Here is a 27,092-nt window from a genome sequence, read left to right as displayed (position 1 = left end):
CACGCCAACCCCTAATCGTCCATACAGCACCTGGATGTGCATGGGACGCCTCAGATGGCACCAAGGTGACACAGAACAGCCCAGTGCCATGTGGCCTCGCTCACTTCAGCAGGGCCACCACCTTCACCCAGAGAACCAGACATCTCCTTCTTATACACCCCCAACCCTGGCCTGTCACCGTTTATTGTCCCCCTCACATGGGCCCTTCGTTCTCCTTGTCAATGTCTACTCCATCCTCTTCATACAAGCTCCTCCCTAGTCCTCACCACCATGCTGGGCCCAGCAGCGACATCCCTTCTAGAATTCTCCACAGCCCCACTTTCTGCCCCCCACCACCTCCGCTGCAATCTTCCAAGCACACTGGGTTCCTGGCTGCGCCTCCAGCACACCAGCTCACTGCACTAGGCCTTCGCACCCTGCCAGAGGCCCTGCACAGCTCCGCCCCACTCTGGTCTTCAGCCCTGAAGCCCCTCACCTGGTCCCAGGCAATCCACCTCATCTGAGTCCCCACCCTCAGCCACAATGGTACTGAGGCAGCAAGCACTCTGAGCAGACCGGGGCTGCGGGCTTTGTGAGAGAGGAAGACACAAACCCGAGAACCCGGGACCCAGGGAACTGAATGGGTCTCCCTGAGGTAGGCAGTGAGCCCACCCGAGTGTAAGCGGGGCACATGTGACCCACATCTCCATGATGGCTATTCTCCCCAGGACAAAGGTCTGCCTGTTGAGGACTCAGGAGCCCACTGTCTCCACTTTCCCACTAACATGGGTTTCTCATCCTCCCTGGACATCATTTGGGAATGCAGACACAGTTGTGAACAAGACAGATGGGGGCCCAGGGAAGCAAGGACTCAGCCTATGGCCAGGCTTAGCAGTGCATTTCTGTAATCTCAGCAACTCAGAAGGTGGGTCCTGGGAAGATCACTGTTCAAAGGCAAAAAGTTAGTGAGACCCAATCTCAATCAGTGTAAGTCAAGCGTGGTGATGCACACCTGTGATCCCAGCATACAGGAGACAGCAGGCCAGCCTGGGCAAAATCTCAAGACCCTATCTAAAAACAAAGTAAAAACAAAAAGGGCCAGAGGCGTGGCTCAAGTGGCAGAGTGACTGCCTAGCAAGCTTGAGGTCATGTTCAAACCCCAGTACCACCAAAAAAAAAAAAAAAAAAAGGCTCAATCTATCATAGAAAGACACCAACAAGTCTTCAAGCCTTCCTTGCATCTCAGTAAAGAAGCAGGAAGGGGGAACAACGTAGGGGTGGGCGTGGGGGTTGTCTGTGACAATGTCACTGCCAAGGCCTGAATTACGAGATCCCAAATGTCACCGACTCAGAGGTCAAGGGCCTAGCAGGCGATGCCCCCTGGTCCTCGCTGGCAACCGCACAGGTTTTGCTGCCCTTTCAGACTTGAGCTGTCAAGTGGGCCATACTGCCCACCAGGGGACATTTTTGTTTGTCATGGCCAAGTTGTCTCCTGGTCTCTGGTGGCTGGGAGTCAGGGATGCCGCTAGCCACCTCACCTCAGGACTCCCCCAAGAAAGCAATGAAGCAGCCCCACAGAGCTGTGTCACAGCCATTGTCCTCAATGTCACAGGGCAACTCTTCCTCTCTGAGTTGGCAGACTTCAGGGTGAAATGAAAAACAAGGGGCCAGGCACGATGGTGCACACCCATAATCCCAGCTACTAGGGAGGCAGATGTAGAAGGACCTCAGTCTGAGGCCAGTCCAGGTAAAAGCATACACAAGCTATCTGAAAAAAACAAATTAAAAAAAAAGGGGCCAGCACCTGGTTTGAGTGGTAGAGTGCCTGCCTACCAAGCACAAGGCTCTGAGTTCATTCCCCAGTACTGCCAAAAAAGAAAAAAAAAGAAAAACCCAAAAGAACAACAATGAAGGCTATTTCATACAGGAAAACAAGAAAAATGAGACCACATGGAGGTTTGGTTCCTGGCTGCCATGGCTTTTCTGAGGGTGCAGGCCTAGGGGGAAGCCAGGCCCAGCACACAGGCTCCAGGCACCCTGGAGAGAAAGCACCTTGCTGCCATGCTCCCTCACTGTGCCCTGCTAGTCCTTGTCAAGCCTGTCTTCCAGGGAACAAGACTGAGCCTGGCACCACAGCTCTGCACAATGCACAGGGATGATGAGGCAAAAGACTGAATTCTGAACACCACCAAGTACGCCTTCTGCCAGGATCTACCTGGAAAGTGGGGTCACCCCATGTGGGAGCTGAGAGCCATTTCCACATGCAGCCACCAAAGGTCTTCCAGCCCCAGCTCCCGGCGAGCGCTGGCAATGCATCCAGCACTCACCCGAGTCTCTGCCTGGCCGGTGGCTCAGGAGGCTCCTCCTCTGAGGCTGTGGTGTTAACGAGGTCAGAAGGCTCCGGCCCCACACCAGATTCCAGGCTCCATGGCAGACGTCCAGTAGAACATCTTCAGAATCCACCAGTCATACTTGGAAAGGACCTTGGAAGGTCCCTTTTAAAACTCAGACACACTCCTTGGCTTAACTACCGAGTCGTCGCTAATGGGTGTTCACCTTGTAAAGAGGAAACGTGGAGATCACATGGAGCCACCCTCAGTCACTGCCACAGAGCCTTGTCCTCATTCCTTTTCCTAACTGCTCAACACCCCGCAATCCCCTCCATCACAGGAGAGACCACCAGTGCTCCCAAGGTGGATCATTAGCGACTCACAGAGAAGCAACGGTGGTGGGAGCAGGGCAGGAGAGCTGGCTTGCCTAGACCAGTGGTGGCTTTGCCCCCAGGAGACACTGGGCAATGTCTGCAGACATTTGTCACAACTGGGTGACAGTCTGGCAGGTGGAGCCTGGGATGCTGCTAACATCCCACAAACTCTGGGCAGTCCCACAAAGCAAAGAGTCCCGGCCTAAAAGGCAACAGTGCTGAGACAGAAAAGACACAGCTGACATCATCCACATTCAGCTCAAATAAGCTTGCTTTTCCTCAGAGCGTCCGGTGAACTCCAGCAAGAAGGGACTAAAGGGACTACAGAGACCACAAGGCCAGCAGCCTGGCACCCAAAAAAGAAGCCACCAAAGCCCGGAGCTTGGGTCAAGCCCTTGACCCTCGGCAAGTAGATAAGATGACATCAATAAAAGCCAACACTCACACGCAGAGCTCAAGCACTTTATTTGTTGGCGGTACTGAGAACAGTTGGTCACCAGATGCAGACAAGCGCAGCCCAAGTTCAAGGGCAAGCAAGCCACCCATAGGCACACTGGGAAAGCACAAAGCCAGGGCCTTACCAACTATTGGTGGGGTTATCTTGACTTAACACAAAATCCTGTGTCGGGATGGTGCATCGTGACATCCGCTCTTTTTTTTGGTGCCAGAGATGGAAGCCAGGGCCCTAGGCACGCTAAGAACATGCTGCCCCACTGAGCTATGACCCCAGCTCCTGCCTTTCCCCCCACCCCTCCTGGTAAGTGAATCCAGGGCGTTGAACTTGCTAGACAAGTACTGTGTCACTCGAGCCATGCCTCCAGTCCTTTTGATTTTGAGACAGGGCCTGACTAATTTTGCTCAGGCCAGCCTTGAACTTATGATCCTCCTGCCTCTCCCAAGTAGGTGGGAATACAGCCTTGCCCAACCACACTCAGCTGCCTACTTTTTTTTCCTCCCAGTACTGGGGTTTGAATTCAGGGTTTTACACTTGCTAGGCAGGTGCTCCACCACTTGACCCACATCCTCAGCCCTTTTTGCTTTACTTATTTTTGAAAGAGGGTCTCACATTTTTGCCTGGGCCAGCCTGGTCTATAATTCTCCAATTTATGCTTTCAGTATAGCTGGAAGGACAGGCGGATACCACCACACCCAGTTTATTGGTTAAGATGGAGGCTCTTGAACTTTTTTGCTTGGGCTGGCCCTGGAAACACAATTCTCCAAATCTCTATCTCCCAAATACCTGGGTTTACAGATGTGAGCCACCGCACCCGCCAGCTTCCAAACACATCAATTTGGGATGCAGAGGCTGTCTGTGTTTTAACCTAGTTTGATTTGTACTAGAAGCAAACAGCAAGTCTAGCAAAAGAGCTGACCCCACGTGGGTTCCCACAACACACGAACAAGACGCACTGCCCAACATGAGTAGCAGGAGGGACCTGTGAAAGCTCGGATCACTGACCACCTCCATGAAGGCATACCTGGCCGGTCAGAGGTGAGTGGCTGTTCAACTTGCCGTTCTTAGGAATGTCTATTCTGTATCCGAGGGGAAGGAAAGCGTTAAATCCAACAATGAGGTCCGGGTGCTCGTGGAAGAGCTGTGAGACACGTCTGATGACTCCAGGAGTGTCGATGCTAGAGAAAGAAGAACTCAAGTGGGCAAGAGGGTCTTGGGAAGCAAAGTAAGAGTGAACTATTAAGGCCAGGCACGGTAGCTCACACCTGTAATTCTAGTTACACAGGAGGCAGAGATCAGAAGGATCGAACTTCAAAGCCCACCAAGGCAAAAAAAAAAAATTTGTAAAATCCCACTTTCAATCAATAAAAGCTGGGCATGGTGTACACACCTGTCATTCCAACGACACAGAAAGCAAAAATACGAGGATCGTGATCCAGGCCAGCCTGACAGAAATGTGAGGCCCTATTTGAAAAGTAACTGAAGCAAAAAGGGCTGGGGGTGTGGCCCAGGAAGTACAGTGCCAGCCTAGTAAGCACAAGGGCTGAGTTCAAACCCCAGTATGTGAATACTGTGGAAATATTTATGTACACATATATGTGAAAGAAAAACTGAAACTTGTTGAAACTATTCCAGGAATGGGGGGAGGAGGACAAAGAAGAATGATGGAGGAGGTGTCAGAACTTTTGCAAGGGTCACCTTGTACCCCCAGTACAACAATAAAGATAAAATATAATAATAATAAACCCAACAAAGAACTGAGTATGGCAAAAACAAAACAAAAATCCTGCAATCTATTCCCATCTCCCTCCACACAGCCACACTGGAGTTTCTCGACTGGTAGCAAAGCTACCTCAAGTGTGCTGGGTGTGGTGTCACCAGCAGACAATGACTTATTTCCTAGTGCCTAGGCCTGGGCTCCCTGAGCCCTCCAAGAGAGAACCGTAGAATATTCACACAGCCCAGCTCCTCAAAACATTCTAACCATGAATGCTGGGTTCTGAAAACTCACAAGAGCTGACTGCAAGGCCCAGACCCCACAATCACCAGTTCAAAGTCTTCTAATCCATCTGATAAGTTCCCTCACGTTCTATGAGTTAGTAATGACAATGACACCTGTTTTGATCTTAGCAACTGACCGCAATGAATAAATACCAAAGGTCCTGCAGGCATGAGAGAAGAATAGGGGACAGTTGGGGTCTCCTGGCTGTAGTCAGCCATCATGCCTCACATTTGTGGAAGGAACCAGGTCAGTCCCTCCAAAATTCCTAGAAGAAGCAAGCAGAATGCCAGGAATGCTGAACTGAGGACCCAAGTTCTATGCCCACCTCGGCAACTAATGTGTGCCCCTTACCCTCTCCAAGTCCCAGTGGGCATCCTATAAAACCACCTCTAAGCTGGGCTCTGATGGTTGGGGCCTGTAATCCTAGCTATCTTGGGAGGCTGAGACTGGGAGGAGCATGGTTGGAGGCCAGCCCAGGAAAATTGTTCTGGAGACCCCATCTCCCAAATAACCGGAGCAAAATGGACTGGAGGTGTGCCTCAAGTGGTAGAATGCCTGCTTTGCAAGTGCGAAGCCCTGAGTTCAAACCCCAGTCCCAACAAAACATCAACAACAAAAACCCCATCTCCAACCTTCCCAATTCCGTGCCTGCAAAACAGCTCATCTGTTTTAACTTTCCCTTTAGGACAGGTCCCTTACTAAGCGTTTTATGTACTTTACTTTCCCAAGCAGGCCTGGGATTGGGAAGAGAGAGCCAAGAGAGGCACCTTGGGAGACAGGATTGAGGGGAGAGACAGTGCCAAAAAAAAAAAAAAAAAAAAAAAAAAAATCAAAACATTTTAATGCGGTACTTGCAAAAAAAAAAAAAAAAAAATCAAAATTAATCCTTCCAAACCTTTCACGAACAAAACTTATTCAAAAAATCAGCATTTTAAATAAAGGCAGGGTCCAACTGCGCCTGTGCGTGACTCCCCCCCAACCCCCCCCCATCCCTGTCCTCCTTCCAGAAACCCCCAACAACAGCTCCTCAAGGTGGGTCCAGAGGTCCCCACCTGTGCAAGGTCACCTGGCTGCATGGGGTGGCGGGATCCGGGGTGGGGGTGCGGATGGGGGGTCCCCACCCTGCTCCTCCTGATTCAGGGGTGGGGGGGAACCGAGGGGAGGGGAGGGCCCTGCGGGTACCTCTGACTTTTGAACTCCTTCATGATCTCCAGGAAGCCGTTGTAGGTGGCAGGGTCGCTGCCAAAGCGGATCTTCACCTGGTCCAGGTAGGTAAGGGCGTCCTCCACCTGCGGGGAGGGGCAGCGTCCTAGCGGGCCGGGGTCCCGGGACGAGGGGACAGGGGGCTGGCGGCGAGGAGCGGGGCTTCCAGGGGCTGAGGTGAGGCGTGAGGGGTCTGGGGTGGTGGGGGGTCCCCCGTTGCGCAGAAGGGGGAGGCCGAAGCAGGGCCAGGGCCAGGGCCAGGGCCGGGCGGGGCTGGGGGTGAGGGGCGCCGGCCCGCAGGGGCTGGAAAACGGGGTCCCACAAGGAAGGTGGGGACGCCACTCACGTGCACCGGCAGCTTCTCGTGGCCCGCCGAACCCGAGCGACCCCAGCGGGCGCCGCTCAGCCCCCGGCCCGCGGAGCCGCCGCCGCCGCCGCCGCCGCTACCGCCGCCAGCGTGCGCCATGTTGGAAGTGAGAGCCGCGGTCCGCCCCGCCCCCGCGCCCAGGGCCAGCCGCGCATGCGCTGACCACGCCCATAAGGGCGTGGTGTCGTGACGCCACCCAAAGGGGCGGGGCCATCGGTTGAAACTCACTAGAGATGTTTACTCTACAAGTGACTTACAGAGCAGAGCCTGCTTCTGTCCGGCCCCCAAGATCTGAAAAGCTTTTTTTTTTTTTTTTTTAAACATGTTCACTTAATTGGGAAAAAAATCCAAAGAAGAATATTTCCTGACACATGAAAATTCTATAAAATGCACATTCCAGTGTTGGTTTTAATAATTTTTTTTTCCCTTTGGAGCACCGGGACCTCCATTTCGTTATCAAGAGTGAGTGACTATGAAAGGTCTTAAGCCCCGTGCATCCTTTCCCTTTATGGGGAAAGTTTGTGGTCTGCTAGTTCGTAGGTTGATGTGGCCATCGGGTGTGGAGTGAGCAGACAGCACCCAGAGTTCTTGCTCCTCCTTTTCCGCTCGCCCATCCTGGACTCCCATCACTTCCCAACTGGACCGGGTCAGGGCGTCGCAGCCGGTTTTCCCAGTTGGGCTGGTATCAAGAACTATGAGCATTACACTACTGCTTCCATACTACCTGCATTGTTTTTGTTTTTGTTTTTTTTCTGACAGTACTGGGGCTTGAATTCAGGGCCTCACACTTGCTAGGCAGGTGTCTACCACTTGAGCCAGGTGCCAGCCCTTTTTGTTTTTAGTTGATATTCAGATAGAATCTCACATTTTTGCCTTTACTGGCCTGTACCACAATCCTCTTATTCACACCTTCCACATACTTGGGATGACAGACATGCCCCACCATGCCCAGCTTTTTTGTTAAGATGGGGTCTCCCTAACTTTTCACCTAGGCTGGCCTTGAATTGCTATCCCCTGGATCTCTACCTCTGAGTTAGCTGGAATTAAAGGTGTGAGCTACCACACTTGGCCTCCAAACTTACATTTCTTATGATGTGAAATCTAAGTATCTAAACACCTTGAGAGGCCAGAACCTGGCCCTTACAAGCTTTTTTTTTTTTTTCTTTAGGGATTTTCCACCCAAACAAACTATTGGTGCAGAAGCACTAGCTGTTGCCCAAGCATCCTGGATCCTTCATGGCCCTATATATGTCAGGCATTTCCCACGCTAGAAGTACTGTCCTGTCCCTTCCTCATCCAGAAAACTTCTATGCACCCTTCAAAACACAATGCAAATGTCCCTTTGCCATGGAAAGCTCCCCCAAGCCCTCCTGTGTCCTCCCATGTGAGCCCCTCACACAGAGCCTCGTCCCTGAGTATTTATCAAACATGAGTGTCCAATGAACAAGCAACGGCATCTCTTTATAAGTGAAGAGATGCCGGAATGCACCTGTGCTAGTCGTCATAGAGTGGTGGAAACAAACACAAAGGTGCCCTCAGAGAGATAGTAATCCAATAGTTATGCACATAGATGTAAAGTTTCAACTGGCACTGATACTTCAAGAACAATGTACACTGGGTGCTGATGGTCACACCTATAATCTGAGCTGCCTGGGAGGCTGAAATCAGGAGGATCACGTTTTAAGGCCAGCCTAGGCAAATAGTTTGTAAGACTCTATCTCCCAAAATAACCAGAGCAAAGTGGACTGGAAGTATGGCTCAAGCAGTGGAGTGCCTGCTTTTGCAAGTGTAAAGACTAGAGATCAAACCCCAGTTCCACCGAGAGAGAGAGAGAGAGAGAGAGAGAGAATGTACAAGTGTACCAGTTACGAAACACCCTACTTCGCAAAGGTGGAGGGATTCTTCGGGTATATTTAAGGTTCTAAATGAGTTGTTTTTGAGTTGATCAGACAGGAGAGTAGCCTGGGTGGGCCTGGTCTAATCAGAGATACCATTGAAAAGATAACCTTGGGCCAGGGATGTAGCTCAGTGGGAGAGTATGTGCTAACCACGTGCACAGCCCTGGGTTTCAGCCCCAGAACCTCAGAGAAATGAACGAAGGAAGGAAGGAAGGAAGGAAGGAAGGAAGGACTGACTGACTCCTGGTGATCAAAGATTTTACAGGACTGAGAAATGCAGTTCCCGCTGGCTTTGAAGAAGGAGTCAGCTGTTTTGCCAAGTGGCCCTGGGGAGGGGTAGGTACCTAGGGGCTGAGGTTCACTTCTGACAGGTTCAATTCTGCCAGCCATCTGCATGAATTTGTATTCAGACTCAACTTCTCAAAGAGAAGCCAACGCAGCTGGCAAATATAGTGAGGCCCTGAACAAAGAACCCACTCACGCCATGCCTGCATCCTACTCCTCAGAAACAAGGGGATTAAAAAGCGGATACAGCCAGGTGTGGTGGCTCACACCTGTAATCCCAGCTACTCAGAAGGTGGAGGCAGGAAGATTGCAAATTTGAGGCCAGGAAAAGTTAGTGATATCTTGTCTCAAAAACAAAATACAAAAGGCTGGGGACACGGATCGAGTGGTAGAGAGCTTGCCTAGCATGCAGGAGGCGGTGGGTTCCATCCCTAGCAGCACATCCACACAAAAAAGGATGTTATTGTAACCTGGTAAATTTGCAGTGATTTGTTAGGGAGTAAAAATACGCCTATCACACCTATGGTGTAATCTCGCCCCAAATGTCCTCCTCCCCATGATGGTGACATACCGATGTAGGTTCACTCATTGTCACACAGTCTTTGCAATCTGTTGGTAGTGAAGGAGGCTGGCTGGGTGAGGGGAGGGGATCAGAACAGGGAGGGAAAGAAGTGGTACAACTGTGTACCTTCTACTCAATTTTGCTGTGAACCTAACGCTGTTCTAAAAAAAATAAAGTCTATGCTGAGCGTGGTTGCACATGCCTGTAATCCCAGCACTCAGGAAGTAAAGGCAGGAGGATCCAAAGTTTGAGGTCCACCTGGGTTATATAGCTAGATCCTGTCTCAAAAAATCCAAGGACTGGGGATGCGAGTCAGTGGTAGAGCACTCGCCTAGCCAGTGCAAGGCCCTGGGTTTGATCCCCCAGCACTGCAAAAAAAAAAAGTTTGTTTTTTTTTTTTAAAGTTCCCTTAAATCTAACCAAGCCTTGAAATAAAAGATTGGCACTTTTGTTTCCTAAATGGCAAGACTGTTAGCACTTTTGGCTTTGTGGCCATAGATTCTCTATTCCAGCTACCCAACTCTGCCACTGAAGACAGCTCTAGGCAAAACCCAGATAGGTGAGCATAGCCGTGTTCCAATAAAACTTTACTTACATAATCAGAATGTGGCTTGGTGGGAGAGTACTGGCCCAGCATGCACGAGGCCCTGGTTTTGAACCCCAGCACTGCAAAAAAGCCAAAACGAAACAAGTGGTAATTTTCCTAGGTGTAGGAGAATGACGTCATTCCTGAGAAACTTGATCTTGTGTGTTGGGGGATGAGGTGTCTTCTTGTCACCAGGGCCAGGATGAGAGTGAGGATGGCGAGGCAGGTTGCTGACAAATGCAGCATCAACATTTCTGCTTTATACGAAATGTTGATATTTTGTTCTTTATGCATTTTTTAAAATTCATTTTGAGGTTTTTAAAAATAAAATCAGGGCACAGCATCATGGTACACAGCTGTAATCCCAGCTACTCAGGAGGCAGAGATCAGGAGGATTGAGGTTTGAAGCCAGCCTGGGCAAATAGTTGTGAGACCCTATCTTGAAAAAACCCATCACAGATAAGGGCTGGTGAGTGGATCAAGATGTAGGCCCTGAGTTCAAGTCCCAGCACTGCAAAAAAGAAAAACTTAAAACAATATAAACAGCCACTTGGAGAAGCACTTTATTAGTGAAAATTTCTATTCCAATGTTCAAATAACTACAGTCAGTGCTGTGTAGTGACATCTCAGTCAACAGTGACCACATATACCACGGGGGCCCAGAAAATTCTATGGCTGAGTGACTTCTGAGTTGTCTTAGCTTGTGTGAGCACGGGTTGTGATGTTCCCACAATGGTGAAGCTGCCTACTGATGTCCCCTGTGTGTCCCACATGTCCCCTGTAAGTGACATGGGACCGGACTTACATGTTGAGGCTGTAGAAATGGACACAGCATTTTTCTTTCTTTGTTGGTGGTACTGGGATTTGAACTCAGGCCCTCCTGCTTGCTAGGCAGGTGCTCAACCACTTGAGCCACTCCACCAGCCCTTTTATGTGATTTTTTTTTTTCGAGATAGGGTCTCACAAACCATTTGCCCCTGCTGGCCTCAAACTTCAATCCTCCTGATTTCTGCCTCTTGAGTAGCAAGGACTATAGGAATGAGCCACCTGCACCTGGAGGACACAGAAATTTTAAACCAGAAGCTGTAGATGAAAACTTTTCTGTTACAACATCCATCTTATTTCTGCATTGGGTGAAACTGAGATCCACAGACAAGTGACAACAAAAAGAGCTCCCTCCACAAGCTAAGTGGGTTCTGAAGTTAAATGGAGATGGTGGGCTAATCCTAAATCAGCAATCCACAGCACCCAAAATCTGCTGCTCTGAGATATGGAATCAGGCTAGATGCCCATCAGTGGATGAATGGAGTAAGAAAATGTGGCATGTATACACAATGGAATATTACTCGGTCATGAAGAATGAAACCTTGTCATTTGCAGGAAAAAGGATGGAACGAGACAACACTGTTAAGCCACACACAGAAAGACAAGTACTACATGCTCTCTCTCTCTCTCATATGCAGACATTCTTTAAATTGACTTGAAGCCGGGTGCCGGTAGCTCACGTCTGTAATCCTAGCTCCTCAGGAGGCAGAGACCAGGAGGATCAAGGTTCGAAGCAAGCCCAGGCAAGTAGTTCACAGGACCCTATCTTGAAAAACCCAACACAAAAAAGGGCTGCTGAAGTGACTAGGGTGTTAACAGCACCTGGCTAGCAAGTGTGAGGCCCTCAGTTCAAACCCCAGTGCTGCCAAAAAAAAAAAAAATGTTGGCTTGAATATAGAACAGTGATTACTAGAGGTTGGGAAGGACAGAGAGGTTGAGTTAAAGGGAGGATGGATTTGATCTGTATGCTAAAATATTACATCAAACCCCCGTAACACGTACAATTAAGGCATGTTAATCAAAACTAAAATATACTTTTAAGAGTCTAAAAAAGCTGCTGCCTAATGCACCAGAGCACACACTTTGAAGTTACAGTTTCAAATATTTTGCAATGGAAGCCGGGCGCAGTGGCTCACACCTGTAATCCCAGCTACTTGAGAGACTTAGATGGGGAGGATTGTGGTTTGAGGTCAGCCCAGGCAAACAGTTTGCAAGACCCCATCTCCCAAATATCCAGAGCAAAATGGACTGGAGGAGTGGCTCAAGTGGTAGAGGGCCTGCTTTGCAAGTGGGAAACCCTGAATTCAAATCCCAGTCCCCTCTCACCTCATATAGATAGATAGATAGATGCTTGGAATGCTAGTTTGGGAAATGAATAAATTCTAGATAGTGAGCTTAAAAGTCACATCTTCTGGGCTGGAGATGGAGCTCAGGGGTACAGCGCCATGCAAGACCCTGGATTCCATCCACAGAACCAAAAAAAAAAAAAAAACCCTCATTTTCTAAGGACTGATTTTTCTGCACCTCTGTCTAAAATCCATAGAGAGAGAAGGGCAGCACCTCTCTCAGAAAGTTCCCGAAGTGAGCAGGCCTTTCAAAATGCTCTGGACACAACAGAAAGATCCTTCTAAACAGAACGGAGTGTGACTGTGGGATTTGCTCAGATGGCTGAGAAGCAAAGCAGAGAGACGTCGTCGGGGGCCCTTTCCCTGCTGTCTGGGAGCCAGAAATAGGGCTGAGAACTGTAACGTGTATTAGCTTAATGTCAGTTTGAAGGACCAGAGGCACAGGCCAAAAGTGCTATCAATCTACAGCTGACCCAATCGTCAACTTTTAGAAAATGAGAATATTTGCCGGCTGCAGTGGCTCACATCTATAATCCCATCTACTGGGGAGGCTGAGATCAGGAGGATCTCGGTTTGAGGCCAGCTCAAGCAAATAGTTCTCAAGATCACATCTCCAAAATGGACTGCAGGTGTGGTTCAAGCAGTAGCGTGTCTGCTTTAGAAGTGGGAAGCCCCTAGTTCAAACCCCAGTCCTGCCCTCTACCCGCCCCGCCCCGAAAAAAAAGTGACCATTTGCATCAAAGTCTGGATTTGTGACTGCATATTGAGAAAGGCAGATCTGACAACTGGAGGCTGCTTTCACCGTGGTGATTTTGGGGGAGAATCCGAGAAGTCACGACCACCCAAGACAGGAAGGACATGGGCCCTCCGCGTTCCTGCCATCTCTGTCGCTCTCTGCTGCACACTCAGGCACAGGTTCCAAAAGGATTGGAACCTAAGACTCCTGGGTCTCACACCCTTTTCGTGGTTCTGGGATTTGAACTCAGGGCTTTACCCTTGCGAGGCAGACACTTTTACCTCTTGAGCCACTCCACCAGCCCTTTATTTGTGATGGGCTTTTTCAGGATAGGGTCTCGAAAACTATTTGCCTGGGCTGGCATTGAACTTGTGATCCTCCTGATCTCTGCCTCCTGAGTGGCTAGGATTACAGGCATGAGCCACTGGCACCCAGCTGGGTCTGACTTCTCAGCGCTCTCTTGTCCCTTAGGCTTGTGACAAATCACAGCCACCTCTGCCAGGCTCAGGTCAGTTTCCCCATGTGTAAAATCAGTGCAGAAATCCCACCCTTCCCCAGCTATGGCTCTGTACACTGACAAGCTCGGTGGGCCGCATCAGGACGTTGGTCTGCCTCACATTCTTCCAGCCCCCCCTTTATCTGCCATGAGCACCCCAACTTCCCTGCCAGGAAGATCCTCTTCCATTCTCAAGTCCTCCTGGCTGAGCGACGTCATCTCCAACCTTAGCGCCCGCCTATTGGTGGGCGTTGGATCAAGCTAGCCAATCAGAGCACTGCATTGTCCCAGAGACAGTGATTGGTGCGGGAATGAGTATTGAGCCAACTGGGACCAATGGAGGCAGGGTTCGGCTCTGAACTCGGAGAAGACGGCAGCCTATTGGCCAGCGCGTTGCTAAGCTGAGGGCGGCAGATCTGAGAATGCAACCAAAAAGGAAGAACAGAAAAATGGGAGGGGTTCTGCAATCTGAGGCCTGGAGTCCCGATGCACGCCAGCAAATCAATCCTGTTTGTTGCAACCAGACAAAGTGGGGCCAAGTCACTGGAGCTCCATGTCCCCATCTGGTAGGAAGGGGGTTACACTATCAGGCAGACTTGGGAGCGTTTGTTGGGTTTTGATGCGAGGCCCTGGGCCATCTGTGATCCTGAGGCCTGGGGCGCCCCTGCAGCCATGGCCAGGTCCTCTCTCTGCCTGGACTTGACCATCCACACCGCCTTCTTGAAGCTCTTGAGCGGCTCCTGCTGGGACACTCTTGCTGAAGGGCACTGGAAACGCTCTCGAAGGACATAGCCATGTCTGGTAGGAGCTAGGAAGCCATTGGAGGTCGGGATGATTCTGTTGATCAGTGCGTGGACAAACTGGACGGTCAGCAGAGTGCCTGTGGGGATGACAGCAGGGTGGAAATGGGAAAACTGGGCTGCAGAGCCCCAGGTCTGCGTGTTCTAGAGTTCACTGCATGGAGGTCAAGTTCCTGCCGCAGTCCTTCCTAGCTAGGACTTGTCACCTAATCTCTGTAAAAGTGGGATCACAAAACCTACCTGCCAGATGGAATTTTAGGAGATTTAAAGACATTATGCAGATCAGGTGTTTGCAACAGGCCTTTGGCCCAGAGTGAACTTGCTATGATTGTTAGAAGACAAGTAGGAAGAGATGTTGTGAGCCTAGTCAGGATGAGCTTTTAAGGCCACAATCTTTTATTGATTTTTTTATTTTGTGGTACTGGGGTTTGAACTCAGGGCCTACAACCTTGAGCCACTCCACTAGCCCTTTTTTTGTGATGGGTTTTTTTGAGATAGAGTCTGGCAAACTGTTTGCCCGGGCTGGCATCAAATTGTGATCCTCCTGATCTCTGCCTCCTGAGTAGCTAGGATTACCGGCACCTGACAAGGCTGCAATCTTTAGACTTTAGCCTCCGAACCATCTGTGATTTTTTCTCTACAAACTGTTAGACTGCAGCATATCACATTTCAACATGTTAGACTCTACCTGAAGGTTATTCAGCCACTTCATTGTGACCCAGAACCTCTCTGAACCTCAGTTTCTTCATCTGTCAAAACAAAGATTGTGAGGACACTTGCACTGGTGCCAATGTCACAAGGGTTCAGAGAACCCTTGTGACAGAGCTTTCTCTACAGGAGTCAGCAAGCAACAGCAGCAAACTCTGGAGCCAGGCAGACCAGCTTCAACCTGCAGTCAACCACTGGCGAAAGTCACTGCGTGTGATCGTGGACAAGTCACCCACCTCTCAGAGCCTCAGTTTATGCTTTGTGAAATGGGGCAAGGGTGATGGTGAGAGAATGAAGTCACTCAGGATGTGAACTCTTAGTAATACGACCTTGTCTGTGCTAATCCCAGACACATGGGATTTTTCAAAGTGGTTGGTCTTAAAAACCGGTGGCCTGTAAATTTACAGAGCCTGGGACAAGAGAACAGATACATCTACGTGCCCATGTCACGTCATACAAGTCACGATAAACGGTGCAATCTGATGTCTAAACTGGCAGGTTAGAAAACGTGTAATTCTAATTCTACATTGAACAAAATGCCTTCGGGCCAGGTTCAAATTGAGAACTCTCAGGGTTGCAATGCAGCAGCAGGTGACAGCCAGCCTCTCACAGTCCCCCCAATGTTGTGGCTTGTCCCCCATCTCTTCCCACCCCCAGCTCCATTGTCCATCTCAAGGAGGCCTCATACATATACGTGTGAACCCTTGGCCCCAGCTCAGATATCCAAACCCCAGCCACACCGCTGCACGGTCACATCCCAAGTATGGGGGTGCACACACCCCAGGAAACAGTCCACTGTCGGCAAAGCTCTAAACAGGGGTCCTGTGTTGGTCCTAAAAGGGGCTCCAGGCACTGAAGAGGGGTTCTAGGGTGCCAGCGCAGGGGCCCAGCCCCTTGGACAATAGACACCTCCCTGAGCAGAGGGACCCAGCTACAGCCACAGCACGGTCGCCATGACCCTGGAGCAGAGAGGCTCCTTTCTCTCCAGACCCAAAGCCAAAGGACTCACCGTCCAGTGCACTCCAGACAGTCACCGAGCGGTCCTTCAAGCCCACGTACACGAACTTGTCACACTGGGAAAAGCAGGCACATTGAGCTCCTTGGCAGTAAGAGCTCTGAAAAACACACCGATGACCTTGATCACCGTCTGAAAGACTCCCAGGAGATGAACCCCATGTTTCCAGGCCTGGGAGCACCCCACAGGGACTGGGTGAAAGGAAAGCCTGAAGATGTGGGGTTTGGGAGACTTAGAGACATCTTGCATGAAAATTATAGGATTCAATTTTTTTTCTTTGGTGGGACTGGGGTTTGAACTCAGGGCTTTGCATTTGCAAAGCAGTTTCTCTACCACTTGAGCCACGCCTCCAGTCCATTTTGCTCTGGAGATGGGGGTCTCAAGAACTAGTTGCCTGAGCTGGCCTTGAACTGCGAGCCTCCCTAACTCAGCCTCCCAAGCAGCTAGAGTTATAGGCATGAGCCATTGGTGCCCCACTATTTCTCCTTTTCTTTTTTGACTTGAGGTCTCACTGTGTAACCCAGGTTGAGGTCCCCCTGCCTCACCCTCCTGAGTGCTGGGATTACAGGTGTGCACCACCACACCTGGCTGATTGCTGAGTTGTCTGAAACCCCCTTAAACTTTGCTCACTAGGCAAGTACCTTCCTCCCCTTACCCTGGGGTCCCCATCCTGGTCAATGGCACATGCACTTAGTAATTGACGGCTATTTATCTGTCTTGGAAAGCCAGGGCTTAGCAGCAATGCGGTGTGGGGCCACGCACCGTGTAGGTCATCTGGAATTTCCACTTGCACACCTGCAGGTCCCACAGGCACAGCAGGGCATCCTCTGACCCGCTGACTGCCAGCTGCTCCTTGTGGCTGACCTCCACACATGTGACCTTGCTCCTGTGGGCCTCCAAAGGGAACACTTTGGAATTCACACATTCATAAAGAAAGAGGTCCCCGTTGGTCATGCCGTAGACCACACGGTAGTCGGCCAGCACGGCCACGCTGGCTATGGTCTCAGGCAGCTGGGTATAAAAGGTATAAATTGGCCCATTGATGACCGGACAGGGGTCACCAGGGCTGACGTCCAGCACCAGGACGATGTTGTCATAGGCTATGGCCAGATGGTCCTCGCTCTTGCTCAGGGACATACAGTTGATGGCTTTCCGAGCCTCAGGAGGGGGGATGCATATGACATCTTGCCTGGACTCCAAGGGGAACACGAGGACGGTCCCCGAAACCAGGCCAGCAAAGAGGAGCTTTGTTTGCTCAGCCACCTCCAGACACCTGACCTCATTGGAAGTGTCCAGACAGTCTTGTTCCTCACCTGCATGGGGACAAGACAAGGAAGAGGTCACAGAGGTGCTGGCTTCCTGGTTTGACTACTTTTAAGGGTTTTTTTTTTTTTGGCAATACTTGGGCTTGAACTCAGGGCCTACACCTTGAGCCACTCCACCAGCCCTTTACTGTGATGGGGTTTTTTTTGTTTTTTTTTTTGAGACAGGATCTCCCGAACTATTTTCCTAGGCTGGCTTCAAACCATGGTCCTCCTGATCTCTGCTTCCTGAGTAGCTGGGATTACAGGAGTGAGCCACGGTGCCTAGCTGAGATCAAGGATTTTTAAATGCTTTCATTACTCATATCTTCAATTTGGATGTGGACATTTCCCTGACTACATCCCCCACCCCACGCTGTGCATGGACCCCCAGGGCCTCAAGCATGCCAGACCAGCGCTCTACCTCTGAGCCACATCTCCAGCCCTCTCTAAATTTTATTTTGAGACAGGCTCTTGCTAAGTTGCCCAGGTTGGCCTCGAACCTCACGTGTGTAGCACTACACCTGGCCCATGTTGAAATTCTAACCCCAGTGTGATATTAGAGGTGAGCCTTTGCAGTTAGGGGGCTGAGGGTGGGGTCCTCCGGAATGGGATTAGTGGCCTTGTAGGAAGAGACACTAAGCCTGAGTCCCTGAGTTCAATCCCCAGTGTTGGTAGAAGGAGGAGGAGGGAGGGGAAGGAGGAAAGAGAACAAGAAGGAAGACAGAGAGGAAGGAGGAGGAGGAGGAGGGAGGAGAGACAGGAAAACTTGCTCACTCTTGTTCCCTGGTCTGCCATGGAGCTTTAGAAGAAGTCAGCCATCTGCAAACCAGGAGTCCACCCTTATGGATCCCAGAGGCCTTGCGCCTTAACCTTGGGCCTCCGGCGTCCAGGACTGTGACAAGGCCTGCTGGTAGCCTCAGCCACCCCGTGTACAGTGATCTGTTACCAGAGCCCGAGCTAAGACGGGGACTTCAGTTCTTACCCGCACAAATGTCTGTACCGATCACTTACAAACCTTCTGCCAAGTCCCAAATGGTGACTTTGTTTTTGTCACCAATCTTGGGGAAGTAGATGTAACTTCCGTTGTGGGACACAGCAGTGAGGCCGGTGCGGTCCAAGAAGGGAGCAGAGGTCCGAGGCCTCTGAGCGTAGGTGACATCCCAGACTTTGAAGGTTGAAGACTGCTGGGACGCAGAGGCCACCAGAGTCCCTCCCCGGACCAGCAGACTCATGGGGGCCCCGACACCTTCGAGGACATCCAGGAGGGTCCCCTGTTCCGAGAGACTCCACACCTGGGAACAGAAAGCAGGAGGACAGTGGAATTGTCCAGAAGCTAGGTGACACATATTAGCACCACAGCCGTGAGAATCAAGGCGTCTTCTAAGAGCTCAGCGTTAAATGGGTTTGAAAAAAATGCAAAACAGTGACTCTCCGCTCATATGTGTAACAGGGTTTATTACTTGTGGTTCTGACCAAGCACGGCCAAAATAATAATAATAAATTATTTAAAATTTAATAATTAAAAAAAGAAGAAGAACCAGGTACCAGTGGCTCATGCCTATAATCCTAGCTACTCAGGAGGCAGAAATGAGGAGGATCAAGGTTTGAGGCCAGCCTGGGCAAATAGTTTGAGAGACCCCATCTCCAAAATATCCAATGCAAAAAAAGGCAGGAAGGGTGGCTCAGGTGGTAGAGCGCCAGCCTAGCAAATTTGAGGCCCTGAGTTCAAATCCCAGAAGAAATTTCAAAAACAAAAAGCTTAAATTCCCCTGCATGCACTGAGCAGCTTGGTTGATGCCCTACTTTGGGGGCACCATTCGCTTTTGGGGAGGGCGGAGTGTCACAGGAGGAAGCTCAGGGGAGCACTCAGCAGGTCACCCAGCGCTTTTTTTTTTTTTTTTTGCTTTTTTTTTTTCTATTTTTTCCTTTTTTTTTTTTTCTCGGTGCTGGGGACCGAACTCAGGGCCTTACACTTGCCAGGCAAGCGCTCTTCCACTGAGCTAAATCCCCAACCCCTCACCCAGCGCTTTTAACACAACTGATGACGCTGCAGGACCCCAGCTTCTCCCCATCCACTGGGCTGCAGGATGCGTGCGTGGAATTTAAAATTCTTGCTTTTGCAATTTCTCTGAATTTTAAAAAATTTCTTATATTTTTGACCGTGCTTGGATCAAAGAAGTCTTTACTTGGTGGCATTGGAGACCTGGCTTTGACGACTTTGAATGTGTGGACAACCCTCCTCCCCACCCTCCCCCAGCCCTGATCCACCCTGAAGGCCACCGTCTTGCACATTTCAGGTCCAGTGGAACCTCTGCCTCCTTGGCCGAGCACGTCAGTCATTCCTGCCACATCTGCTGGGGCCCAGGAGACCTCCCGCCCCCCCTTCCTGTGAACAGCTTGGTTTTCATTCTGTGGTTTGCTGTGCTGTGCACACAAGAGATCCGTAAAGAATCACGTTTTCTGTTCCAGAGGTGGAGATGGGGCAGAGGGGTCCTGGATCGAACCATACCTGAATGAGTGCATCCCGGGACCCAGTGAGAATCAGGTTGTTTTCAGGACCGAACACAGCCGTCTCTACCACGTCCTCATGTGCCAGGTCGGTGGCCATGAATCGGTGAAAGCCCTGTGAGTCAGCCAGGTACACCCGCACGGATGTCCCAAAGCCTAAAAACACAGCGACAGCGTTACGCTGCCAGCCTGGCACAGCTGGAGAGCAATTTATTCGGTCAACAAAGGCTTTTTGTCACCCCCACTATGTGCTAGAGGAAGGACAGTGGGGATGAAGAAGGAAGATGTGGTCCCACCTTCACACGATGAGGGACACAATGCCAGTCATCAGGCCCCTTGGGGAAATGTGTAAGGATTTTATTGTCACAACAGTGAGTTTCTGGAGGGCAGGTTTGGCCAATATGGCCTCCCAGAGTCTGACAAGGAGCAGGCCTTCTGTGAGAGTGAAGGGAGGGACAGAGGGACAGAGGGACGGAGGGAGGAAGGGAGAGGGAGAGAGAAAGGAGAGGAAGAAGGAGAGGAAAATGAGGGGAAGAAGGAGGAAGGGAGAAAGGAAGGAGGAAGAAGGACAAGAAAGACAGAGGAAAACAAAATGGTTAAACATACGACAAGAGCAACTGAGACAGAGGAAAAAGATGCCAACGCCACACCGTGGAGAAGGGGACCTGCAGACCGAGGCGGAGGCTGGGCAGATGGGGCCACAAGCCAACGAGTGCTGGCCGCGCTGAGCGAGGCCAGGAAGGACCCTGCCAGACACGCTGCACAGGGACTCTAGTCTCTACAACGGTGACAGCATCAAGTCCTGACATTTGAAGCCAGCCGGTTTGTGGGGGGGTCTGTCAGGGCAGCCCCAGGACAACTGAGCTCGGTTTGGAGCATGAGGAGGTGGCAGCCAGTGGAAAGGTGGGAATTGCCTGTGCTAACCAGAAGGTAGAAAGGCCTGGGCACACGTGGGGGGACAACAGGGTGGACAGTGTGGCTGGATGGAGTGAAAGAAAAGAGGAAAGATGACCAGATTTAACAAGCAAACAAAAAACCCAAGCTACCCAGTGAATTTTTTTTTTTTTGGTACTGGGGTACACCTTGAGCCACTCCACCAGCCCTTTTCTGTGACCAGTTCACAAGATAGGGTCTTGTGAACTATTTGCCTGGGCTGGCTTCGAACCACGATCCTCCTGAGTAGCTAGATTACAGACAAGAGCCACCAGTGCCTGGCTCCCAGTGAAATCTTATAGACATATATATTGGCAGTACTGGGGTTTGAACTCAGAACCTCACAGTTGCTAGGCAGGTTCTCTACTGCTTGAGCCACTCCACCAGCCCTATTTTTGTGATGGGTTTTTCTAGATAGGGTCTCACAAAGTATTTGCCCAGGCTGGCCTCAAACCACGCTCCTCCCCATCTCTGCCTCCCAAGTAGCTGGGATTACAGGTGTGAGCTACAGTGCCTGGCAACCACTCATTTCTTATTAGTATAAGTGTATCCCAAAGAATTACACAGATACACTCATCCTCAAACCTTGATTTGTGGCTTACTTACCTGAAATTTAGATTTCTCAGAGGCTCCTGTATTTTACTTGGCAGCTGTACCCAAAGGTACTGGCTCAGTCAAGTTCCAAATGTGACAGTTCCCCTTGGCACCAGCAGCTCAGGGCTGGCTGTGGACACTGTCAGCATGGACTCCACTTGGGAGCAAGGTAGACAAGCCATCAATGAACTCTTCCAGATGTCCAGAAACAAAATATCGTTGGCAAGCGCACAGATATTCTGAGGCAAGGCAGTATGGTATTTGAGAACACAGAGTCAAAACAAGATCATGGGTTCAAATCCCGGCTCCTCTGCTCAGAGCTGGGTGACCTCAGGGAAATTACCTAGCTTCTCTGTGCTTAAGATTCCTATCTGAAAATGGGACTAATGAAGGTGCTACCTGGAGAGTAGAGGAGTTCATATCTATAAATCGCGAAGGACCGGTCCTGACAAGTTGCAAAGAGCTAAGTAGCCGCCATTATTGTCACAAAAGACTCTCACACTGAAGGTCTGTGAAGGGGACATAAGTCCCCTGAGGTCAGCCTCCTGACAGCCCCGGGCCAGGTCACGTCCGTGGGAAGCTGGGGGTTGAGTCTTGTCGCCCGATTTGTTTTTATGGGATTTGTTTTTATTGGGCGTTCGGGAAGGTGTCTGAAGAACTCATCAAAATTCTTCCCCTGGCAGGGGATTTGCATCTGTGCTTGGCCCAGCGGGCCTCAGTTGTGCAGACTCTAGATGCCCTGCCTCATAACAGGGGTCTTTAGCCGGGCGCCGGTGGCTCAGCCTGTAATCCCAGCTACTTGGGAGGCTGAGATAGGGAGGATCGAGGTTTGAGGCCAGTCCAGACAAAAAATTCTCGAGACCCCCATCTCCAAAATAGCCAGAGCAAAGAGGACTGGAGGCCTGGCTCAAGTGGTAGGGTGTCTGTTTTGCAAGTGCAAAGTCCTGAGTTCAAACCCCAGTCCCACCTAAAGAAAGAAGTGGTCTTTGTGTACCAGGGACTTCGTGTCACCCTAGGTTGTAACAAAAATACCTTCCTGTGGGAACTTTGGGAGCTGTTCTGTCACCATGACCTTGGGAGGACTGAGTCTAAGGTCAGTCGTGCCCATGTGACCAAACTCACCCACACCGAGGCTCGAGGGAATGTCCCTGGCTGGCACCATGCCGCCACGTGTGACTTGTCCCATGGGAGAACTGCGAGCTGTCGGCGGGGCAGGGCGGGGGAGGGGAGGCTCACCCCTCTGCCCGCACCCTTTGCTGGTTTTCATCTACGTCCTTTGTTGCCATCAGCTGTGGCTATGAGTGTGACAGCTCGTGATTTTCTGGGCGCTGGAGACTCACAGAACAGAAGGTGGCCCTGGGGTCCCCGAGCTCCAGTTCTATTCATGAGCCTGATCCTAGCTGAGTCAGGATGGGGTCGGTGCTTCCAGCAAGAGGTGGGGGTCCCCACACTGCCAGGCTCCCTCCTCTCTCAGGCTGCTGGAGAGAACCGTGCCTGAAACTCCAGGTCGCTCGGATCCTCCACGCCTAGCCTCAGTCTTATTTTATTTCGTGCCTCTCACTTCATTCCTTTTCCCTCTGACATATTTTACGCTTAAGCCACTGACAGTCCTTCTGTTTTGTTTGCAGTACTGGGATTTGAACTCAGGGCCTTTGCCTTGAGCCACTCCACCAGCCCTTTCTTTCTTTTCTCTTTTTTTTTTTTTTGAGGTACTGGGGCTTGCACTCAGGGCACTCAGCCCTTTTATATGTGAGGCATTTTCGAGATAGGGTCTTGAGGAATTAATTGCCTGGCTTAGAACCGCGATCCTCCTGATCTCTGCCTCCTGAGTGGCTAGGATTACAGGCGTGACCACTGGTGCCTGGCTGACAGTCCTTTTGGAAACAGGATAGAGGGGATACAATCACAATCAGCCAGTCTAGGATGGGTGGATCAACTAGACCTGAGCTGTCTGATGTCACCAGGCCCCGGGGCTGTTCACCTGCTGCTCTAAATCAAAGTGTTTCAAAAGTGTAAAATACCACATTTTGGGAGGAGGTGGGACTGGGGCTTGAACTCAGGGCCTCACGTTGCTAGGCAGGTGCTCTTAGCACCTGAGCCACCCCGCCAACCCCCCCATTCTTGGGTGCCGGGGTTTGAACCCAGGGCCTTGCTCATGCTAGGCGGGTGCTCACCACTGAGCGGCACCCCCAGGCTCTGCCACCCAATGTAGACTCTGTCCCCAAAACAACGAGAGCCGGTGCTACCTGCAGCAAGAAGGGACTCATCCTCAGAGACCGCCAGGAACCCCACGGCTTCTGGAAGCTTCTCCAGCAGTCTGTCTCCTTCAGAGGAAATCTGTGCAGAGACAACATGGCCATCAAGCACATTCACGGGATGAGGAGCTCAGCTCTGACCCGGGCCTGCCACCCACCAGCTCGGAAATGCTGTCACCCTGAGCGCCTCTGTGTCCCCTGTCAAATGGGAGGCAGGGGCGAGGGAGGAGGTGGTGTTGGGATGTCGGGAGGCGATGGGGACCTGTTAAGAGGTGGGTCCTGGAGGGACGTCCTTAGTCATGGGGACATGCCCTCTGTGAGGGTTTGGATAGGGACTGAGTGTGTCCTCCAAGTTCCTGTGTTGGAACTTACTTTCATTGTGAGGTACTAAGAGAGTAGAGGCCAGGCGTGGTGGTGCATGCCTGTAATCCCAGCTACTCCAGCGACAGAGGCCAGAGGATCAAGAGTTTGAAGTCAGCCCGGGAAAACATGTTGACACCCTACCTCAAAAACAAAATACATTGGAGCACCAGTGACTCACGCCTGTAATCTCAACTACTCAGGAAGCAGAGACCAGGAGGACTGAGGTTCAAAGCCAGCCTGGCGAGAAGTTAGTGACACCCTATCTCAATCAATAGCTGGGCATCATAGCACACAGCTGTGATCCCACTACATGGGAAATGTGAACAGGATTGCAGTCCAGGTCTTCCCAGAATAAACAGGAGACCCTATCTGAAAAACGGGAGCCTGACTCAAGCTACAGCACCTGCCCAGCAAGTGGAAGGCCTCAAGTTCAAATCTCAGTGCTTCCAAAAGAGGAAAAAAAAATAAGAACAGGGAGAGAGACCCCCTGCCCACACACACACCCATGTGGTACCCTGAAGCATGTGGGGACTTTCCCCACAAGACCTGGGCCCTAGACCTTGGATCTGCACAAGTGTGAGCCAAATAAACCTCTTTACTTTATAACGTGCACAGTCTGTGGTGCTGTGTTACAGCAACCCTCAGAAGGGATTCTGGGATGGAGCTTGTTTTTCTAACCCCTTTTGTTTTTTGACAGTACTGGGATTTGAACTCAGGGCCCCATCTTCCCCCCTTCTTCAGTTTTGCCTCCTTAGCAAGACACAATAAGACATAAAAGGAACCAGATTTTCTTCCTTTTGCTGCCACCGTGAGCTGCTGAGGACCTCGGTTGAGCTGCTCAAGGGTAGGATTAGGGGTTCCCGTGGTTTAGATGTGGTTTGTTCTCCAGGCTTGGTCCCCAGTGCAATGGTATTAAAAGGTGGTGGTACCTTTAAGAGGCGGGGCCTCAAGGGAGGTGATTAGGTGGGGGAGGGGGCTCCCTGCCCAGGAATGGATTAATGTCGTACTTGAAAGGCTGGGTTAGCCGTCAGGACTGGTCAGGTCCTGCAGCGCTGGATCCGTTGCTGAGGGAGCAACGGATCTTTTTGCACACGCTCACGTCTTGTCTTGTTGCGTTTCCCCCGTCTGCGATTCAGCAGAGCCCAGAGTACGTGCTGGGCGGTGCTCTTTCTTGTTTCTTTGTTCCTTTCTGTCTTTGCCAGGCTGGGAATGGAGCCCGTGGCCTCACCCACGCTAGGTGACTGCTCCACCATCAAGCACAACCCAGCCCCTGTGCCTGCTCTTGAACTTGTCTGCCTCCAGAACTGGGAGCCAAAACAAACACCTATTCTTTATAAAGTTTGCAGCCTCGGGTACTTTGTTATAGCACTGCAAAGTGGACTGAGACGGACCCGTGTGTGTCTGCAGCCCATCTAGCCTCTAGCAGTGTGCCCAAGTCTCTCCACTGCCACTTATCCAACGTCCTGCTGCCACCTCAATTTCTTCTTCTTTCTTCTTCTTCTTCTTCCTCCTCCTCCTCCTCCTCCTTTTTTCCCTCTTCCTCTTCCTCTTCTTCTTCTTGGAGGAACTAGGATTTGAACTCAGGGCTTCACACTTGGAAAGCAGGCTCTCTACCCCTTCAGCCACACCTCCAGTCCATTTTGCTCTGGTTATTTTGGAGATGGGATCTGGAGAACTATTTGCCTAGGCTGGCCTCAAACCTTGATCCCCTCAACCTCAGCCTCCCAAGTAGCTGGGATTACAGGCGTGAGCCACCAGTGCCTGCCTCCCAATGGCTTCTGATTGCAAACACCTGCAACTTTGCACATAGTTTTTTTTCTCCCTTCCCACCGCACCCAGCAAGCTTGGCCCACGTGTTAGTGTGGTGGGTGGAAATCTCCAGCTGCCAGTCCCCCAGTGGGGACCCCAGTCCCCCAGTGGACTCCAACCCAGCCACTCACAAACACGGAATCCAGAAGCTACTGTCATTTGGTACTAGTTATAAAACAAGTCCATTCCTCCCCGCTTCTAGGACGCTGTGCGCTTTGAGATGCGTGAATGTTGGTGGCACCGTCACAATGAGTCACTTACCAAGGAGATGGAGCCGGAGCTAAACCCAGTAACCATTCTTCCTTGTTTCTGGACCGAGATGGCGCACGTGGGGGTCTCTTCTTTGATGCCGGACACGTGTCGCTTGCCCTGGAGTGTTCCGGTGGCCGAGTTCCACAGGGTGACCACACCAGCCTTGGACACCGTCAGCAGCCTGGACTCGAGCTCCAACACGGCCACACACACCCAGGGGTCAGAGGCATCTCCCAGGACACGGAGAGCCGGCTCTGCAGTGTCCAAATCCCAGGCGTTGACCTGAGCGAGTGAGGAAGATGAAAACGCGTCTCACTGGGTGGCTTAGAGCTCCCAGTGATTATATCCTACCTCCTCCTCACGAGCAGCCGGGACTACAGGCATGCACCACTGCCCCCAGCCAGATCACTTTTTTAAAAATACAGTTTGTTAACATTCAGTTGTGACAAACACACCCATGTTATATGAGGTTGGCAGTAAGGGAGGCTGGATGAAGGGTGGATGAGAACGCTCACTGCGTAACTTTTCCAGAGATCCAAAACTGTTCCAAAGGGCTGGCAGAGTGGCCCGAGTGCTAGAGCGCCTGCCTAGCAAGTGGGAGGCCCTGAGTTCAAACCCCAGTGCCACCAAAACAAAACAAAACAAAAAAACAGAGCACTATTTGGGAAAATGTCAAATATTTAGAGACAAATCACACACTTCCACATGGCCCACGGATCAAAGAAGAAATCAAAAGTGCAATCTGAAATTATCTTGGGATAAATGTGAATGAAAACATACATTAAAAGCTGTACAGCCAGGCATGGTAGCACACACCTGTAATCCCAGTTACTTGGCAAGAAGATCATGAATTCGAGGACAGCCAGGCCACATAGTGAGATCTCATCTAAGAAAATGTTTGTTTGTTTTTTAAAGTGTGGGATGTAGGAAAAATCATACTTACAGGGAAATTTATAACCCTAAAGTCTCGGTATTAGAAAGGTCTTAAATCTTACAGTCAGAAGAAATGTAATGAAAACCGTGTAATCCACCTGTGAAGTTTAGAACTTTCCAGCACCTGTCAGGCGGTGGGCACCCCGGCTTACCCCACGTCCCCCCATCTTGGCAT

At 50.8% G+C, this 27,092-nt stretch overlaps 2 protein-coding genes and 1 non-coding gene across 3 annotated transcripts in view; all 3 read right to left on the bottom strand.

Annotated features, from left to right (window-relative positions):
- The window catches only part of Sin3b (SIN3 transcription regulator family member B), a 31,321-nt gene extending 24,505 nt beyond the window's left edge, over window positions 1-6,816 (bottom strand). Inside the window, exons 1-3 of the mRNA XM_074053754.1 lie at window positions 6,689-6,816; window positions 6,322-6,428; window positions 4,162-4,315 (exon numbers count right to left, since the gene is read on the bottom strand). Of these exons, the coding sequence (XP_073909855.1) occupies window positions 4,162-4,315; window positions 6,322-6,428; window positions 6,689-6,808 (381 nt within the window). The 5' untranslated portion in view covers window positions 6,809-6,816. The remainder of the gene's footprint in view (window positions 1-4,161; window positions 4,316-6,321; window positions 6,429-6,688) is intronic.
- Window positions 6,817-10,889: 4,073 nt separating this feature from the next.
- Window positions 10,890-10,962, bottom strand: Trnaa-agc (transfer RNA alanine (anticodon AGC)). The gene has a single exon. It is a non-coding gene; the product is annotated as a tRNA-Ala (tRNA).
- Window positions 10,963-12,864: 1,902 nt separating this feature from the next.
- Nwd1 (NACHT and WD repeat domain containing 1) overlaps window positions 12,865-27,092 on the bottom strand; it is a 44,676-nt gene continuing 30,448 nt past the window's right edge. Inside the window, exons 14-20 of the mRNA XM_074053753.1 lie at window positions 25,994-26,266; window positions 23,552-23,642; window positions 19,780-19,934; window positions 18,286-18,562; window positions 16,729-17,279; window positions 15,961-16,066; window positions 12,865-14,323 (exon numbers count right to left, since the gene is read on the bottom strand). Coding sequence (XP_073909854.1) covers window positions 14,022-14,323; window positions 15,961-16,066; window positions 16,729-17,279; window positions 18,286-18,562; window positions 19,780-19,934; window positions 23,552-23,642; window positions 25,994-26,266 — 1,755 coding nt within the window. The 3' untranslated portion in view covers window positions 12,865-14,021. The remainder of the gene's footprint in view (window positions 14,324-15,960; window positions 16,067-16,728; window positions 17,280-18,285; window positions 18,563-19,779; window positions 19,935-23,551; window positions 23,643-25,993; window positions 26,267-27,092) is intronic.

This window comes from Castor canadensis, chromosome 14, assembly GCF_047511655.1.
Source record: "Castor canadensis chromosome 14, mCasCan1.hap1v2, whole genome shotgun sequence".
Classification (NCBI taxonomy): Eukaryota; Metazoa; Chordata; class Mammalia; order Rodentia; family Castoridae; genus Castor; species Castor canadensis.
The sequence above is the reverse complement of the archived record's forward strand: the minus strand, read 5'-3'. Positions and strand labels throughout refer to the sequence as shown.